At 47.6% G+C, this 18,231-nt stretch overlaps 1 protein-coding gene across 1 annotated transcript in view; it reads left to right on the top strand.

Moving 5' to 3' along the window:
* LOC308674302 (lactotransferrin-like) overlaps positions 1–18,231 on the top strand; it is a gene marked incomplete at its 5' end in the record, with an annotated part of 29,782 nt that overhangs the window by 5,615 nt on the left and 5,936 nt on the right. Inside the window, 10 exon segments of the mRNA XM_081338660.1 lie at positions 1,188–1,350; positions 1,428–1,492; positions 1,688–1,739; positions 1,741–1,912; positions 3,519–3,705; positions 3,794–3,942; positions 5,508–5,598; positions 6,132–6,185; positions 8,143–8,325; positions 9,157–9,307. Of these exon segments, the coding sequence (XP_081194786.1) occupies positions 1,188–1,350; positions 1,428–1,492; positions 1,688–1,739; positions 1,741–1,912; positions 3,519–3,705; positions 3,794–3,942; positions 5,508–5,598; positions 6,132–6,185; positions 8,143–8,325; positions 9,157–9,307 (1,267 nt within the window).

The following is an 18,231-nucleotide window of genomic DNA, read 5'->3' as shown; positions in this document are numbered from 1 at the left end:
TCCGAATTTTGATCACATGACCATGGAGATGCTGCAACGGTTGTAAGTGTGAAAAACAGTCATAGGTCACTTTTTTCAGGCGTGTTGTAACTTCAAAAGGTCACTAGATGAACTGTTGTAAGTCAAGGATTCCCTGTATTGACTTAGCTCTACATTTACAGGAAACACTTGTCAATCTGAGGTGAGAAAGCCATATGATGTGTGCTGCTGTCCCAGGCAGAGAGGCTGCGGTGGTCCTTTTTAGGTATCTGGAAGGCTGAGATTGGATAAAACAGCCTCAAACTGAATCCCAGCAAAATGGAGATGCTGTTCTAGATAACCAATCTGGTTCAACTTCAGTACTGACTTCAGGTCTAGATAAGATTGCACTCCCCAAAGCAGCAAGTCTGTGATTTGGGGGTTCTCCTGGACTCCTGCCTTTACCTTTCTTTGGCTGGTACATTAGACCAGGGGTCCACAACCCCCGGTCTGTGGACCAGTACCAGGCCGCAGCATGCCAGCAATTGGTCCGCACAAAGAAGCAAAGCCCCATCCGCGAGATGCAGGCAGCACACAAAACCAGACCCCCTCTGGGCCACAGAAAACCTCTCTCCACAGAACTGGTTCCTGGTGCCCAAAAGGTTGGGGACTTCTGCATTAGATATCAGCCTGTTTTGACTGGAAAGCCCTTACAGAGTGATCTTAGGGCTCAGATAAATTTTTCATTTATTCATAATTTCAGTTTCTACGGCAGAGTCATGCATAATTCTGGATGGCTAACAAAGATGAGAGACTATGCAACAATTAAAACAAATAAAATGGCCATTCTTGTGCATATTTTTAATGATACAAGTAGTTTGCTTTAATTTAGCAAAATATCTGTGTGTAGGTGAAGAACAATAAAGGAAACGGCTCTGAAGTAACTCAGAATGGGTTCTGAGGCCTGACAGATGGGCTATTTAGAGAACATAGTATCAGGAAGATGGATTGTACCCCAGTGCGTTGTGTGCCTCATGAGTAAGTCAGACAACTCTGGATAAATTGTTTATGTAGACTGGTCCTTAAGATGCAGCCTCAGGTACATTTTGTTGAAATAAGTCCACAAATCCCGTTAGTTCAGGCTGCCCTCCGTGCAAACATACACTCCCTGTACTAGACATGCCCATCATGCGTATCTGCTTTTCATTCTGCTCTTCTTCTGTTGCCAGCCATCAGTGGTTACTTCAATGCCAGCTGCATCCCTGGCATCGGAGCTACCTATCCTAAGCTCTGCACTCTCTGCCAAGGGCCGAAGTCGTACATCTGGGACAAGAACCACTTCTGCGAGGCCAGCCGTCGCGAACCCTTCTATGGCTCCGAGGGGGCCTTCAGGTGGTCTCGTGTTCCTCTCATGGAATTAGGAGCGAGGCAGAGGAGCTCATCAGCTGACCTCCCTCTCCCCTGTGCAGGTGCCTGACGTTGGGGCTGGCGGACGTGGCGTTTGTGGATCACCTCACAGTCATGAGTGCTACAGGTAAACGTTTGGCCCAGGACATGGCCTGACTTTTGTAGTCTGTTGTTACTCAATCAACCGCCTCCATTGCGCTGATCCCCCACTGGGGCCCCCAGACGACTGCAAGTCTTTAGGTCCTTATGGCATGGTGGGAGGGTTGGGGCCCTCTTCATAGCTGAGTAAGCTGTGGTCCTTCCGTCCTGTGGCGAGGTGGAGATGGGCAGGGGGGGGTCTTCTGCTCTGTGGGCTCAGCTTGTGAAGCTCTCTTTTTCCTCTCCCAAAGAGTTGGAACGGGAAGAGTACGAGCTGCTCTGTCCTGATGGATCCGCTGCGCCTTTGACGGCCTACTCGACCTGCAACCTCGGCAACGGACCAGGCCACGCTATTGTCACACGCCGCAACTTGCAGAAGATAGTTAAGCAATCTCTCAAGGTCATTCAGGTATTTCCTGCCAAATAGGGGGAGATTCTGATTCTCAAGTAGGGAGCTGATTTGGGGCTGGTGCCTGAAGTCCATTCACACACCAGCTGGGAATTCTGTACATTGAAGTCCAGGTATCTTCAAGCTGCTAACCAGTTGAAAGACTGGTTTACATCATCCCCCCACAGCTCCAAGCGTTTGATGCAAATTTATTTCCTGTTGCTTAGCTGATGGAAGTGACTCTTTGACACCATTTTCCCCATTGCGAGGTTTTACAGGAAATCTTCCTCAGTCACACCCCCTGGTGAACTTTGTAGGTGCTTCTCCTCTTGCAATCTCAGATGTCTCCGAGCAGCCTCACTGCCCCCTGGGGGAAGGCCGCTTCCTTTGGGAGGTGCACGTCAGCCGAAAGGCATTTGAGAGGATGTGACTGTTGAGGAGGAAAAAACAAGGCTCCAAGAGAGGCAAAACGTGCTGTAATTGATATAAGATGTTAAGCCATGATTCAGAATTAAGAACAGGGGGGTGGCTGTTAGATCGATTGCAAACTCCACTCTCCCCCACATTCCCTGCTTCCCCCCCCATCTTTTAATCTCATTACTGCATTTTCATTGTTTATTTCATTGTTTATTTTTCTCTTTCAATATTTTGCTACTGTTTAGTTTACACTTCTTGTCATTTCTTTATTTTTACTGTTGCAAGTCGCCAAAAGTAGCCCCACAGTGAGATAGACAGCAAATAAATTTAACAGATAATAAATAACTGAGGAGAAAGGAGCCTGCAGAGAGCCTGTGGAGACAAGGATTCTTCCTCGCTACCTCATAGCTGGGTAGAAGGAGAAATATGTTACAACTTAGTTTGATTTTAGAAGATTCTTAGCCAGAAATGTTGGCTTAAAATAAATTAAGCTAAACAAGGCATGTGTCCTTCCATTTTTAGCAAACAGGACATAAATGTGGACACTTGCCTTGGCCTAATTTAGCTAGCCTGTTATTATAACTGGAAATGAGGTAAAACATCTCTGGAGCATCTTATGCAAGTGATGTGTTGTGATGGTGCTCTGAGGCAGTGCCCCAAGAATGTCACACAAAATTTGCTGTGTGCTCTCCTACTGGCAGGAAAAGAGAAGGTGTAAATGTTGGTGACTGGTAGCCTGGCAGTGGCAGGCTCCAGTTGCTGTGGGGATGTTTTCAAGTCTTTCTTGCCTGCCCACACGCAGATCACCATTCCATCGTTCCTGAGCATCCCCAGAACCGACCTCCTGGGAGAAGATTTTTGAAATACGTAGTACTGAGGAGCACACAGAAATCCCAGTTGCCCAGAACCAGGTGGCAATGTAGCCAGAAAGAAAAACATAGTTTGGAGGGCATCAGGAGGGTGGTTGGGCACATGTCCTATCTGAGGATGATTCTGCCCCAGAAACCTTTTCCAGCTAAATTAAGCCCCCTTTTCATCTTCCTGCTGCTAGTTTTGGTGATCAGGTAAGCGCCTCCATTTGCACCGTGTGGCGGTTCTGGGAGCTTGTGGGTGGTGTGGCTCTTGGCAGATGCATCCCTGCCCCCCGCCCTGGGCAGGGTCCGCTTGCTGCCTGGAACAATGACTTGTGATCCCTGGCTTTGGTTCCCAGCACCTGTTTGGAAGGAGCGGAAAAGAAAAGGGCAGGTTTGAGCTCTTTGCGTCTGCACCGTTCAGAGGGAGGGACCTGCTGTTCCACGATGCCACTCAGCACCTGCGGCTGCTGGCAGAAGAGACCGAGATCACCCAGGTTCTTGGCCTCGACTATGTGACCCTCCTGCAGAGCTTGGGACACGAAGGTGAGGGAACGGGCATTCTCCAGCACCCAGCAACTGGGCAAGGCAGCTTCTCCTCGCACCTCTGACTGCCCTTTTCCTGCTGCTCCAGGGAGCTCTCTGTCCAACAGCCTGGTGCGCTGGTGCTGCATCAGTGACCTGGAGCTCCGTAAATGTGAGGAGTGGGCTCTGAATGCCAGGTCTGACCCGCTGGTCTGTGTCCAGGCAGACTCCATGATCAGCTGCATTGAGCTCATCAAGGCGAGTGGCTTCTTCAAGAGACCCTATTTACTGTGAAAGAAAATGGGTTAAAATGGAGGTGGGAGGGAGAGAGCCAAGCTTTTCCCCAACAGAGCTATGGCCTAATTTGGCTTTCCCCCCTTATATTTATTTAAGGAAATTTATATGACGGCCCAACCCACTCTCAGTGACTCTGGGCAGCTTACAAAGAATAAAACCCCGGTACAGAAAGCAATAACCCCACCGCTCCCCTGGTGACAATAATCAGACGGTCTCCGTATCGTCCTGGGGTCTCCAGGCCCACGGACAGTAGCCCGCCTTCAGGGCCTTGCAAAAGAGTGTCAAATCGGGGCCCAATCCTGTCTGCAGGGATGATGTTCAACAGGTAGGGAGCCCCGTGGAGAAGGGCCTTCTTTTTGGTCCTCCTAAATGCAAAGGGGAAGGCAGGGGGGACCCCTCACATTCCCCGCCTCCCCACTCCAGAGGGTTGGGCAGATATGACTGGGGAAATAGCCCGGTCCCGAGCCATGCAGGGCTTTTGTCAAAATTGCATGGAGGGGGTGTGTGAGGGATACCTCTGGACTCAAAGTAGGTGCCTATATGTAGGATTGGAACTCTGAGCCCACCTCTCTGCCTGAGAGACTGGCTCACAGGATCCTGCTAGGATTAGTTGATCCAGGCATGCAATGAATTGTGGGTTTTAAGCGATGGGAGGAAAGATAAGCACCCGCTCAGCTTACTACGCAGCTTTCGGTCCTGGGCATTTTAGAAGCAGAAAGCTGCTCTCAGCAGCCAGGCAGCCCCTTGTGCAGAGACACTGGAGGAGCAGGAAGGAGCTGAAACCTTGACCCAGGCATGACACTAACTCAGCAGGGGACCCACTGAGTGGAACTGCACCAGCCATAAGTGCAGAGCTGGGTTGGGAAGAGTGAAGTTGGACGTCCTCTTCACTTTTCACTGGAGACGCTTATTTTATGGCTCACACAATAATTGACTTGAACCTTCCCCATCAACATGGCGGAAAACATTTATTCAATGATCATATTTGGGGAGGTCAGTGAGCTGAAAAAAGAGGGGTCCTTGGGGAACATGGCCAGCGGTGGGATTCAACTGTGTGAACAACCGGTTCTCTGTGCGGATGCCACTACCGGAAGTCCACTCTAGGCCTGGGCAACAAAAAAATTAGCTAACGGTTCTGCCAAAGTGGTGTGAACGGCTGAATCCCACCACTGAACATGGCCCTCTGCGCTAAGCTGTTGGGTGATTTGTTTGAGGCATAGCATAATATTAGTCCAACAATTATGGCTTGTGAACCCAGCCAATTCTGGTTTATTTAAATAAATCATGCTTAAATAAACCATGACTTAAAATATATACATATCCTGCCCAAGAAATGACATGACATTCTAAGATTCTGCAAGCAATTTTGGGTTCCCATTTCACTTTCTCAGATCCGTTATTTTTTTACTCAAATCTGGCCAGAAAAGGCTGTGGTCCCAGCCAGACCATCACACCTGGCCAGAGCAGTTTTTCCCCTGAAAAGAGCAGGCATCTCGCAGCCGACCGAGTGGTTCTTCCCCTGACAGAAAAACGAGGCAGATGCTGTCACGCTGGATGCCACCCATGCATACCTTGCGGAGACCTGCACGCTCGCCCCTGTTGCGGCAGAATGTTACGGTAAGATCTGATTTTCATTAAAATCATAAACAGAAAAATGGAACACCAGGCACGCCCTTAGAAATGTTCTGGTCCAGGAGATGGGGAAAGCCCATTGGAGCATCTGGGGAGGTGCTGGTTTTCTAACAAAATGGCTCTTGAGGAGCAACAATCTGGATGACATACAAAATGTCTAGTCTTTCAAAGCATCAGTTAGAAAGACAATGACAGTTTAAAGAGTGGAGTGGTGGTGGGTTGCCCTTATGTTTACAACCGGCAAAGGAAGACTGGCTAGAGAGGATGTGAACTGTAATACAAAGCAACTACGCAGCACTGTTCTGTCACAGGCTACTTCGGTTGCCTTGTGCTTCTAAAGGAGAGAGAGGCCAGATTTCTCAAATCCTGGGCCAGAAGATCCCAGTCCAGTCATTGTGAGGGAGAAGGCCATTTCCTGCCTGAGAGCAAACTTGTGGCGTGGTCAGTTTTTTAGCCCACTGCTTTTGTCTGGTGAGCCCTGGAGAGCAGCTCTTCAGCCTTCTGTCTCTTCTGCACAGGAGAAGGATGTGCTCCCACCAGGGTGGAACCGGAGACGTTGACCCATGTTGGGGGTAAGTGGGAGTGAGCACCAACAGAGGAAGTGCTGTGGGTGCTGTCCTGTTCCTCAAGCATCGCTTTGGCACGTGGCTTGTCCTGCTCTAATGCTCTCTTGCTGTCGGCTGATTAACATATTTCAGAATTAAGGAAAATGACACTTAATGGCCAGCAGCAGAAAATCTGCTCTCTGCTTAATAGTTGTTTATTTAAGCCACCGTGAAAGCCTGACATGAGGCCACCTTGGAGGAGAGGGCAGACTCGTATGTAAGACCCAGTTCCTGGATCTCTGTTCCCACAAAGACTCTCCATCCTGAGATAGTGGCATCGAGGTCCATTTGCCCCCTGTAGAGTTTTAAAAGACTTCCCAGTCTACTTTTTTAAGGATTGCTTTTAACGGCTTGTTACTGATTCCAAAGGTATGTTTTCTTTATGCTTTTTTCATTTGTGCTGAAAATTAATGTTCCCTGAATGACATAAAATAAACAGAGTAAGTGTGATATATGGAAAAGTAGTGCAGTTCTTTTTGAGAGACAGGCCACGCAGAATTTCTCTGTCCTCTTCTGCCACGAGCAAAGCTGCCCTGGGCAACTGAAAACATTTTCTAGACTTGCAAAACTACGGCTGTTCTAAAGTAATAGGTGAATAACCTCTCTGTCTCTTCAGTAAAAGCAGGTAAGTGCTGGGGGAGTGTAAAATAGCCACACCAGACAGACCAAACAGAGAACCAACTCCTCAAGAAGATTAAGGCTATTTTTATTGAGAGTGGCCCTAATAATAGAATCTTGCAAGTGTAGTTGTACCACACCTTGTCCTCCTTTAATACTCTGCTATTGAATATGGTCAGGAATATGGAATATGGGGCAAAGAGATCCCGAAGCTTGGAATGTCTGGTAGATAGGAAGAGAGTAAGGACCGATCCTTCCTAGCAATTCAACCGGTAATTGGTTTAGTTTGGCACGATTCTTGTCCATAGGCAAACAATAATAAAACTAAATTAGTCAGAAGTAACGCCACATGTCAATCTTGGTTCTTTGAGCCTGATGGGTAAATTAGGGAGTAGGTCTGTCTTAGCTTTTCTCATTTTTTTTCTGTCTGCTGTTGACTTCATATGTTTCACCCCTCTTTGCTTTGGTAACAGATCTCTCGTATCTCCCTCCTTCACTCTCTCCAGAAACGGACTGTGCCAACCCAGTTTCCTCCAGCTTCTAGCACTTTGCCTGGGAATTTTGGGAGTTGAATAAAGCTCTCTCTTGCCATGGCAAAGTTTCCGTGTTCTCCAGTGTTAGTACTGCTTTATACTGCGTTGGTCAGACCACACTTGGAATCCTGCATCCAGTTTTGGTGGTCACAGTATAAAAAAGATGTTGACAGAGTGCAGAGAAGAGCAACAAAGATGATTAGGGGGCTGGAGGCTAAACCATTTGATGAATGGGTAAGGGAACTAGATATGAGTAGCCCAACAAAGGAAAGGATTAGAGGTGACATGATAGCATTTTCTTACATTGAAGGGGTTGCCACAAAGACGAGGGGGGTCAACCTATTCTCCAAAGCACCAGAAGTAACAGATGAAACTGAAGAAAAAGACATCTGACCCAGAACTAAGGAGAAATTTCCTGACGGTTAGAACAATAATCAGTGGAATGGCTCGTCTCCAGAAGTTGTGGGTGTTCCATCACTGGAGTTTTTCAAAAAGAGATTGGACAACCATTTGTCTGAAATGGTATAGAGTCCCCGCTTGAGCAGGAGGTTGGACTTGAAGACCTCCAAGGTCCCTTCCAATTTGTTATTCTGTTCTGTTCTGTGCTGTTTTGTTATTTTTCTTCTCTTCTGTTCTGTTCTGTTATTTCTACTCTACTCTACTCTACTCTACTCTACACTACTCTATTCTACTCTGCTCTGCTCTGCTCTATTCTATTCTACATTCTATTCTATTTTATTGCCTCATGGTAACGGTGTGTTCTCGCCATGCAGGTCATCCTCCACTCTCCATCATCGCCCTGGTGAGAAAGGCTAACCAGCAAGTAAACCGATACACCCTGAGGGGAAAGCGCTCCTGCCACAGCCACGTGTACAGCCCAGGAGGGTGGCTGCTGCTTTCACAGTACACCATCGGGGCCCTAGAGAATGGCAGCTCCAGCTGCAACCTCACCTCTGGTAAGCATTCCCGTCTGCCTAGTGAAGAGCTTGGTTCACGAAGAGACCTGGGCTGCTCTTTGTTCTGGGTAGGAATAAACTATTTTGAAGGTGTCAGGATGGGGGTAGAAGGGTTCACAAACCACCATAGGCACAATGGGAGCTCAAGGAGGCAGCATCTGTTCCTTCACTCTTGTTCTCCAGCTGCTTCTCGGCAGAGGTTATGCTGCCTGCACACCGAGGGGCATTGAGCACTTACCCAACTTGTAGCAATGATGCTGTTCTGTACACTGCCTCCCACCCCTCCCTGATTTTGCACTGTAACCAGAACACTGGAGAAAGCCCCCTCTACTAATATTCTAAGAAACCAAAGTTCATTTTTTCATTTTGCAGTGCTACCCACATTGGGTGGCTGGGTTGTCTATGTGCAGTGTGCAGTAAATGAAAAACCAGCTGTTAAATAGCGGGTTCTTTGGCGCAGGAATGAAGACGCGTAACTCATAGTTTATTTTGTGCAGAAACTGTACTGGGGAAATGGCTGCAACTAGCCGCAATATATAGTCTAGCCCCTAGGCGGCAGCCAATAGGTTTGAATCAACCATTGCTGCCTGGAGATAGCCAATTTTGTTTTTTAATCCCATTTATATCCCACCCTTCTCCAAAGACTCAGGGCGGCTTACAATCTAAAGCACAATATGCTTAGCAATTGTAGCACAGGAGACTTGTAGTCTGGGTTGCTGGAGAGCTGTTAGCTGCTCCAGCAACCCACGTGGTAATCCTCAAAAGCCCAGTACATAACACCAGCATTGCTTGATTCCACTGAGTAACCGCTGCCCTTTTTCCTTCTCAAAGCATACCAGAATTTTTTTTGGAAAGGCTGCATGCCAGGAGCCAGTGGGAATCTGTGCAAAGTGTGCATTGGACAAGAGGGGAGAGGCAAGGGGTCCTCCAGGTGTGCAGCTAATCATCATGAACGGTACTATGGCAATCTGGGGGCCCTCAGGTGAGTCACCCTGGTGAAAAAGTTTCACTTCTTAGTAAAACATTACTACGAGGCCATGCCTTAAGGGCTAGGGGGTCTCCTGACTTTGGGACTTGCGATTTTGTCTGGGGTTTTCAAAATTCCTTTGTATATAAGCACAAGGAGAGGCACTTTGGCAGAGTGATTTAAAGTACCAGCTTAGGAACTGGGAGACTGTGAATTCTAGTCCTGCTTTAGTACAAAGCCTGCTGGATGACCTTGGGCCAGCCCCTGTCTCTCAGCCCTGGGATGGCAAGGGAAAACCACTTCCAAAAATCCTGCTGAGAAATTTGCAGGGATTAGCCCAGGAAATTGCCAAGTGGAATGGGACAACTCGCGATGGCCAAATCGCTGCAGGACGATTTAACAAATAAAAAAGTTAAATTAATTTAAATGGAATCGTGGCCAATAATAATAAAATAAATAAAGTCAATTCAGAAATACAAGAATTACAATAATTTTGATGAAAATGTGGTCATCAGTTATAAAAGTAACTGAATGAAGCAATTAATACAATGTTGAATTGCCCCACGGCAAATTGTCCTACATTTAGGCAAGAAAAACCAAATGCACAGGTACAGTATAGGTCAGGGGTAGGCAACCTTGGCTCTTCCAGCTGGCTCAGGAATTCTGGGAGTTGAAGTCCATGAGTCATAAAAGAGCCAATGTTGCCTACCCCTAGTATAGGTGGTACCTTGCTCAATAGTAGTAACTGTGAGAGGGATCTCAGAGTCCTAGTGGACAATCACTTCAATATGAGCCAGCAGTGTGCTGCAGCTGCCAAAAAAGCCAACGCAGTCCTGGACTGCATTAACAAAGGGATAGAATCAAGATCAGGTGAAGTGTTACTACCACTTTACAATGCCACACTTGGAATACTGCATCCAGTTTTGGTCACCAAGGTGTAAAAAAGATGTTGAGACTCTAGAAAGAGTACAGAGAAGAAGAACAAAGATGATTAGGGGACTGGAGGCTAAAACATATAAGGAACGGTTGCTGGGATTGGTTATGTGTAGTTTAATGAAGGACTAGGGGTGACATGATGGCAATATTCCAATATCTGAGGAGCTACCAGAAAGAACAGGGGGTTAGCTTATTCTCCAAAGCACCTGAAGGCAGGACAAGGATGGAAACTAACCAAGGAGAGAAGCAACCTACAGCTAAGAAAAAATGTCCTGACAGAACAATTAATTGGCAGAACAACTTGCCTTCAGAAGTTGTGAATACTCCAACACTGGAGGTTTTTAAGAAGAGATTGGACACCCATTTGTTAGAAATGGTATAGGGTTTCCTGCCTGAGCAAGTTGGACTAGAAGACCTCCAAGTGTCGCGGAACAATTAACAGTCCGACCAGAGGTGGATGGACCGTGGTTCATTTGCATGGTCAATATCAAAGAAAGAAATCCAAGGCATATTCTATAGTAAAACTTTTAATGAGAAAACAAAAGACCTAGACTGACCACATTCTTTCATCAGGCAGAAGGAGAAAAAAAACCAGAAACTGTAAGAACCTTTTTAGGCCTGTGCACAAAACAGTTTAAAACCAAAACATTGGCTGGACATAGCTGGAGTCACTATGGTTACAAGATAAGATAATACACAGTTGCAGAGCAGAAAAAGATGTACACTTAGGAATGAGCGAAGCTGGCAAAACTAAAAAAACACGCAGTGACACCAAGGTTCTTTCCAACCCTGTTATTCTGTTCTGTCCCATGGCGAGCTGGCCATGGCGATTTGTCATAGACCTTTGCAAAGAGTCAACACTGACTTAAAGACACACACACACAAAGAGAGAGAGAGAGAGAGAGAGAGAGAGAGAGAGAGAGAGAGAGAGAGAGAGAGAGAGAACCATATGTAGGCACAAGCTGGCTGTTATACCTTTCTCACACACACATGTACAAGAAAGAGGAAGAAGGGCTGACAGAGAAAGCTGATCATATTTGCTCCCTCTAAATTAGGTTAAAATCATGTGACCAGTAAACAGTGAATTTCAACATATTTTTGGAACTTCTGATGCTAATCAAAAGATACAGAGCTGGAAGTTGACTGCTGGATGCAGGAAGAGTAATACATGATGGAAATAAATAATGTACATGAATAAATGAAATCCTTAGAAACCAAAGTAAGAAGGACGTATGATATCTTCATAGTTATTTAATGTATTTATGGACAATTGCATGGAGAGTCCCTGCAGTGATCCTGGATATAAGTTTATTGGGGATGTACAGCAAATTTCCAGCTTCTCTAGTATGCAGAGAATGCTGCCTTTTTGGTGAGAACCCAAATTATTTACAGCGAATTTTAGATTCCCTGATGCTGTGAAGAGAATTGATCTGAAAATGAATAAATCAAAGACCAAGGTAGTTCTATACAGAGGAAATACTGTATACATAATTACCATATTTTCCGGCATATAAGACGACTGGGTGTATAAGACAACCCCCGACTTTTGAGAACATTTTCATGGGTTAAAAAGTCGTCTTATACGCCAGAAAATATGGTATACATAAATTTTGAAAATCTAGAGCAAGTAGATGAAGTTAGGTACCTTGGTGAAGATGGGGAAATAGATGGAATAATTTCAAATTGTGCAAATACTACTAATTTTAAATAATGCAGCAAATTAAATGTGTGTGTGTGTGTGTGTGAGAGAGAGAGAGAGAGAGAGTGATTGTGCTTCTGCTCATTTTCTTATCTTGAAATAAGAGTTGGATATGTCAGAAGAAACAACCATGAAAGGAGGTGAAGGGGGATATTCAAGAAGTAAGTGGGCTAAAATAGGGTCCTACCTGAAAGTGGACTTTATCGAGACGTAGGTTTAATAGGAAAGAAATACATTTGAGGTAATTTGGTCATATAGAGAGAAGGAATGACAACCAAAAAGCAAAGCAATTACCTACAATTACCTTATTAAGGGTTGAACGGAAGGATGAAAAAGTTATGGTTGGATGGAGTTGATAAGATCCTCCAGAAGAGAGAGGTGAGAAATTTCAAGGCAAAAGTAGTTTATAAATGTGGTGGATATAGAGAATGGTGATGGATATTCAGTACCATGATGACGATGATGGAAGATAGCTGTATTCCAGTATTTGAGAGGGTGTCACAAAGAAGAGTGGGGTCAACCTATTTTCCAAAGCCCCTGAAGGCAGGACAAGAAACAACGGTTGGAAACTGATCAAGGAGAGAAGCAACCTAGAACTAAGGAGAAACTTCCTGACAGGGAGGACAATCAACCAGTGGAACAGAAGTTGCCTCTAGAAGTTGTGGGTGCTCCATCACTGGAGGCTTTTAAGAAGAGACTGGACAGACGCTTGCCCGAAATTGTTAGATGTTTTTGTGCCAGCTATGGCAGTTCCCCAAATAGGTCATCAGATGGGAGCAAAGAGGCTTCTTTGCTCCCACTGGTGGGTCAGGGGTCCCCGGCCCCTGCAGCCCCATTGGCAAGAGTGTTTTATGGTTAGGGAGGGGCTGAGACCCCCCATAAATACCTCTGCTCAGGGGCTGCTCTTTGTTCGTTCTTTTTTTTCTCTCTTGCATGCATTCTCTCTCTATCATACAAGCATGGATGCCTCCATGCCATATAGCTCTTTCTATATAATCTAACGATGAATAAAGCTTCATAATGATTGCATCTCTGCATCCTGCCTCTTTTACTTGGAAGCACCTTAACGATCCATCGATCTCTCGTGAGTTTCATCTCACAAATTGCTAGCAGAGAGGATGGCTTAAGGCAACGCTTTCAAGCTTGCAGATAGCAGTAAGATGCCTAGATTTGAAACTGAAACGGATGGCAGGAGATCTCCGATTGTGACCAGAAGTCTTCAATCAAGATCAGCAGCTCTGCTTCCAGCCCCTGACGCAAGCTCAACGCCAGGAACACCTTTACAAGCCTCCCTACGACTGCACGCCACAGAGGGAAGCATGGAAGGCGTACAGTCCGCCCAAGACTGTCCAGATGCAGCAGAAGCGGTCCGGGCCCAACACAGGCACCGCGTGGACCAAATGACTACACAGGAATGCAAGGAGCTGCTCCTAAAATTCCTTGCAGTACAAAAGACACCACAAGCCTCTCCACGAGGGACACCAGCGCAGAGGGACTCTGGACGCCGGGTAAGTCCTCCACTCACGAGGCCCCCCAACATGGCGCCCTCCACCCTGAGTGACCCCGGGACCCCAGAGCTTTCGGCGCGAAATTTCCCGCCAAACTGTGACCTACAGCTTCCTGATGCAACCGGAAGCAAGATGGCGGCCCCCAGGAAGACCACATGGCCCGATACCAGAAACAAGATGGCGGCCCCCAGAACACCCACATGTTCTAATAAAGATAGGCATCAACTAAGCCTGGAGGCCCAGCAATCGGTGGCATCCAGCCGTAGCAACATGCAAACCCCTGGGTCCTCCCCACCAGAAAGCCTCAAGACCTATGATGGCAGTAAAGCCTGTCCAGCCGAGGCTGATACAGCAGGGCTTGAAGCAGCCATCCAGGTCCTGGTTGCGGCCCTGGAAGCCAAAAAGACAGCAGCTCCAACATCGGGGGTAGCCAGCCTCCCTCGTTACCCTCCAAGGCCCCCGACCCTCTCCCCGGGGCCCCCAACTTTCCTTTCGCCGCCGCCCAGACACTCTCCTTACCAGATGGCCTTCGGGGGGGGTTGGCCCCCTCCTCCAGCATCAGCTTTAGCCATCCCCAAGGTCTTCAGGACCAGCGATGGGCTTCTCAAGGCAATCCACAGCATCTCTGGGGCATCCCTGCCCCATCTTGCAATCCAGTGCCGGGGGGGCTCCAGGAAGAATCTCCAGAGCTTTTATTTCAAACCCAAATGCCGGCTGGCAATCTTGGGCAACTCCCACCCCCGGATCACATGATTTCCGGGCATGCCCAGACGGGACCATCCGAAAATCAGAGAAAAATACCACCAACGACCACTAGAGGGGTCCCTTTACCTTTCATCTCAATGGAAAGCTCTCAGATGTTTGCAACCCAAGATAGAACAAACAAGAATTCATTTGTACCTGCGTCTCCCCTACCACATGACTTTGAAAAACTCAAACTTGGGGGGGAGAACTACCACAGTTGGAATAGAAATGTGCAGGTATGTCTATTAAAGGATGGGACTCTTGAGATGGTTCTGAATCCCCCACCTCTCCCGTGGGGATCCCGAGAAGAGTGGCGTCATAGACAAGCTTACACCACTCTGTTGAGCTCACTGGATGACAACTTGTTCCCTAGCATTCCAGATGGGCTCACAGCTGGCGCAGTTTGGCGGTTATTATACAATTTATTCAACAGCAACAGCATTGGTTCCCTCACCAGACTCACAACTGAGTTTTACAACACAAGACTCAGGTTTGGGGCCAGCATGGCAGAACATCTCGGAAAATTAAACTCGCTCAGGGCAGAACTGATGTCCAGAAACTACCGTGTACCTGAGGAGAACATGGTCGCTGTCGTTCTGGCTTCCCTGGATAAAAATTGGAGCAATTTTATTATTTCACTGGAGGGGGCCAGGAATGAAGCCATGATTCTGTCCTACCTCGAAGGCAGACTCATTGAGGAAGATAGGAGACGAAGAGATGCAGGAGAATACACCAGAGTCACCACCCAGCCAGCCAGCAGACGACACCGCAACTCAGAGCAGGTTAATGCTCTACTCAAGTGTTTCATCTGTGGCTCTGAGGGGCACCTCAAGAAGGACTGCCCCCATTATCAACAAGGCCCCAAGCGTGGCCCCAATCAAGGAAGGGGCAAGGGACAAGGAAGAGGGCGTGGCGGGGGCAAAAGTACTGCCAAAGGCAATTTTGTGTCTACTTGTACTCTCACCCCCACCACAAAGGCTGATAGCCCCACTGACTTATGGTTACTGGACTCTGGAGCTTCATCTCATATTACCAACATGAAACAAGGTTTTAAAAGGTTAAAGAAAATTAACTCATCTGTCAAGGTGGCCAATGGAGATAAAGCTTTGGTTGTTGGGGAGGGCACTGTTTCTGTACCCGGGCTGGGAAAAGTTGAAAGGGTATTGCATGCTCCCTCCATTGCCAACAACCTATTAAGCATTATCAAATTATGTGACGATGACGGGGTGGAAGTTTTATTTCGCAAAGGGGGAGGACATGTCACCCGAAACCAGAGGGTCATTGGAAGTATTGCCATCATAAATGGTTTGCCATACTTCTCCCCTGAGAACCCAACCACTTCAGAAGGGGCCTGCGCACGGAATGATAGAAAGCCGCCTCAGCCAGCCCCAGGGATTTCCAAAGGCGGTGTGGATAAGAAATCCGAACCTCAGCTGTCACCTGAAGCACTGCTCAAGGCAACCAATGCCAAGAGGGTGTCAGTGGGGAAGCCACTCCACGATAAGTGTGCCCATCTCTTACACCGAAGATTAGGTCATACGAGCTTCCCTGTGGTTAAAAAGATGGGAGAGTTTGCTGAGGGAGTCCAGCTCAAAGATTGTGAGGTGTTCCTGGACTGTGCTATCTGTAAGAGGTCAAAGAGGAAGGCTGCACCCATCCCTAAGGTTTCACTGTGTAAAGCCCAATACCCGTACCAACTAGTACATGTTGATTTGGTTGGGCCTTTCACACCATCCCTGGGGAAAAGTCATTATTTTTTCACTGCCGTTGATGATTTTTCACGGTACGGCCACGTGTATATCCTCAAAGAAAAATCCGAAGCCTATGACGCCATAAAATCACTCGACAACTTTGTAGAGACCCAGTATAAGACCAGGATCGCACAACTGCAGAGCGACCGCGGGGCTGAGTTCATGTCCCGAAAATTCCAGGACTGGGTAAGGCGTAAGGGCATCCGCCATTTTCTTACCGCGCCTTTCACTCCAGCTCAAAATGGCGTGGCAGAGAAAAGAAATGGAATCCTACAAACTATGATGTGTAGTCTGATTGTAGACGCTGGGGTCGCAGAATCATACTGGGCAGAGGCGGTGAAATACGCCAATTACACCTTAAACCGCACCTGGAGCAGTGTTGTGAACCAGACCCCATATTTCCTAGTTCACGGTAGGAAACCAAATCTGGGACATTTACGTGTGTTTGGGTCCTACGCATGGGTCCACATCCCCAAGCAGCTGCGGAAGAAGGGGAGATCTGTCTCCCAGAGACTGAGGCTCTTGGGCTACGCTCCTGGCTCCAAGGCCTACCATTTCCTGGGAGAAGGGGGCAGGATTGTGACTTCCCAATCTGCCTCCTTCGAAGAGGACTCCAATTGGGCCCAGATTCACTCCAATGATCTGAGCCCATATATCAACCGTCCCAGCAAGGGCACACCGACTACGACATCACCTGAGACGTCCACATACCCTGCCACCGACGAAAGTGTGGAACAAGACGAAGATGTCATCCCACCTGGTTCAGATGGGGAGGATGAGCCGTCCAGTTCCCCAGTGACACCCCAAAATCCTTCTCTGACATCCAGGAGCTGCCCATCGAAGAACAGGAGAAATGGCAGCTTGCGATGGAGAAGGAAATGCAGAGCCTGAAACAACTCAAGGTCTTCACCCCCCAGCAACCTCCAAGGGAGAGGAAAGTCATTGGCACAAGGTGGGTTTACAAGGCAAAACCACTTGCCAATGGCCTCTACCTGTATAAGGCCCGTTTGGTAGCTCAGGGATTCACCCAACGCTACATGGAGGACTATGGGGAGACCTACTCTCCAACTGTCTGGGCAGAGAGCGTCAAGACCGCCCTCATGACTGCAGCCGCTCTAGGGGAGGAAGTCTTCCAATTCGACATCCAGACGGCTTACCTCCACGCCAACTTGGACCGGCAGATCTACGTGAGGGCCCCTCCTGGCTACCAGCAAGAAGGGGGAAATACATGGTTGCTCCACAAAGGGCTATATGGCCTCAAGCAGTCGGGGAAACTATGGTATGACTGCCTTAGAAAAAGTTTAGAACGAGTTGGTTTCACTGCATCCCATGCAGATGAATGTGTTTTCACACGCAACTCCAAGGGTACCACAGAACGGGTGTTAGTTTATGTGGACGACCTACTATATGTAGGGCCTGACAAGGAAGGGTGTGATGAATTTGCCAAGGCCCTGGAAGAAAAGTTTACCCTGAAATCTTTGGGGCGGGTTGACAAGTACTTGGGTGTGCACATCTTGGCCACTAAGGGGGGTTCGCTCTATCTCAGAAAGAAAAGATAGAGGAGTTATTGGCCAAATGCAAAATGGCAGAATCTAACCCAGCGCATAGCCCGATGCAAAGTGACTACTACAATCACACTCACAAGGACGGTCCTGAGTTCACAGATAATACGCTTTACAGATCTGTGATTGGCTCCTTGCTATATATCAGCAATTGGAGCAGGCCTGACATAGCTTTAGCTGTGAATCTATTGTCCAGGCATGTGGAACACCCAAAGGAATTCCACTGGACTGCTGTTAAGAGGGTACTTAGGTACCTCAGGGGCACGACCGATGCTCTCCTTGTGCTGGAACCAGAGAAGGGGAAGACGGCCCAGCTCTCCGCTTACTCAGACGCAGACTGGGCTGGCGACACCAAAAGTAGACGGAGCACCTCTGGTTTCCTCATATTGCTAAATGGCTGCCCTGTCCATTGGCATGTTAGGCAGCAAAAATTTGTTTCTTGCTCCACGGCCGAGGCTGAATATGCCAGCCTGTCAGACACGGCCAATGATTTGATTTGGTTCAATGATCTGATAACGAGCATCTGGGCATCTCCTCCTCTGCTCATCCAAATTCAAGAGGATAACACAGCCGCAATTGCAATCTCGGGGGCGTATGCTGTGGGCTCTAGATCCCACCACATAGACATACGCTATAAAAATGTCAGGCAGCTTGCCAAAGAGGGTTTTATACGTGTTGAGCATTGTAACACAACTGACCAGATAGCTGATCTATTCACCAAACCTGTTCCCATTGACCG

Source organism: Vipera berus, assembly GCF_964194415.1.
Source record: "Vipera berus genome assembly, chromosome: 14".
Taxonomy (NCBI): domain Eukaryota; kingdom Metazoa; phylum Chordata; class Lepidosauria; order Squamata; family Viperidae; genus Vipera; species Vipera berus.
The sequence above is the reverse complement of the archived record's forward strand: the minus strand, read 5'-3'. Positions and strand labels throughout refer to the sequence as shown.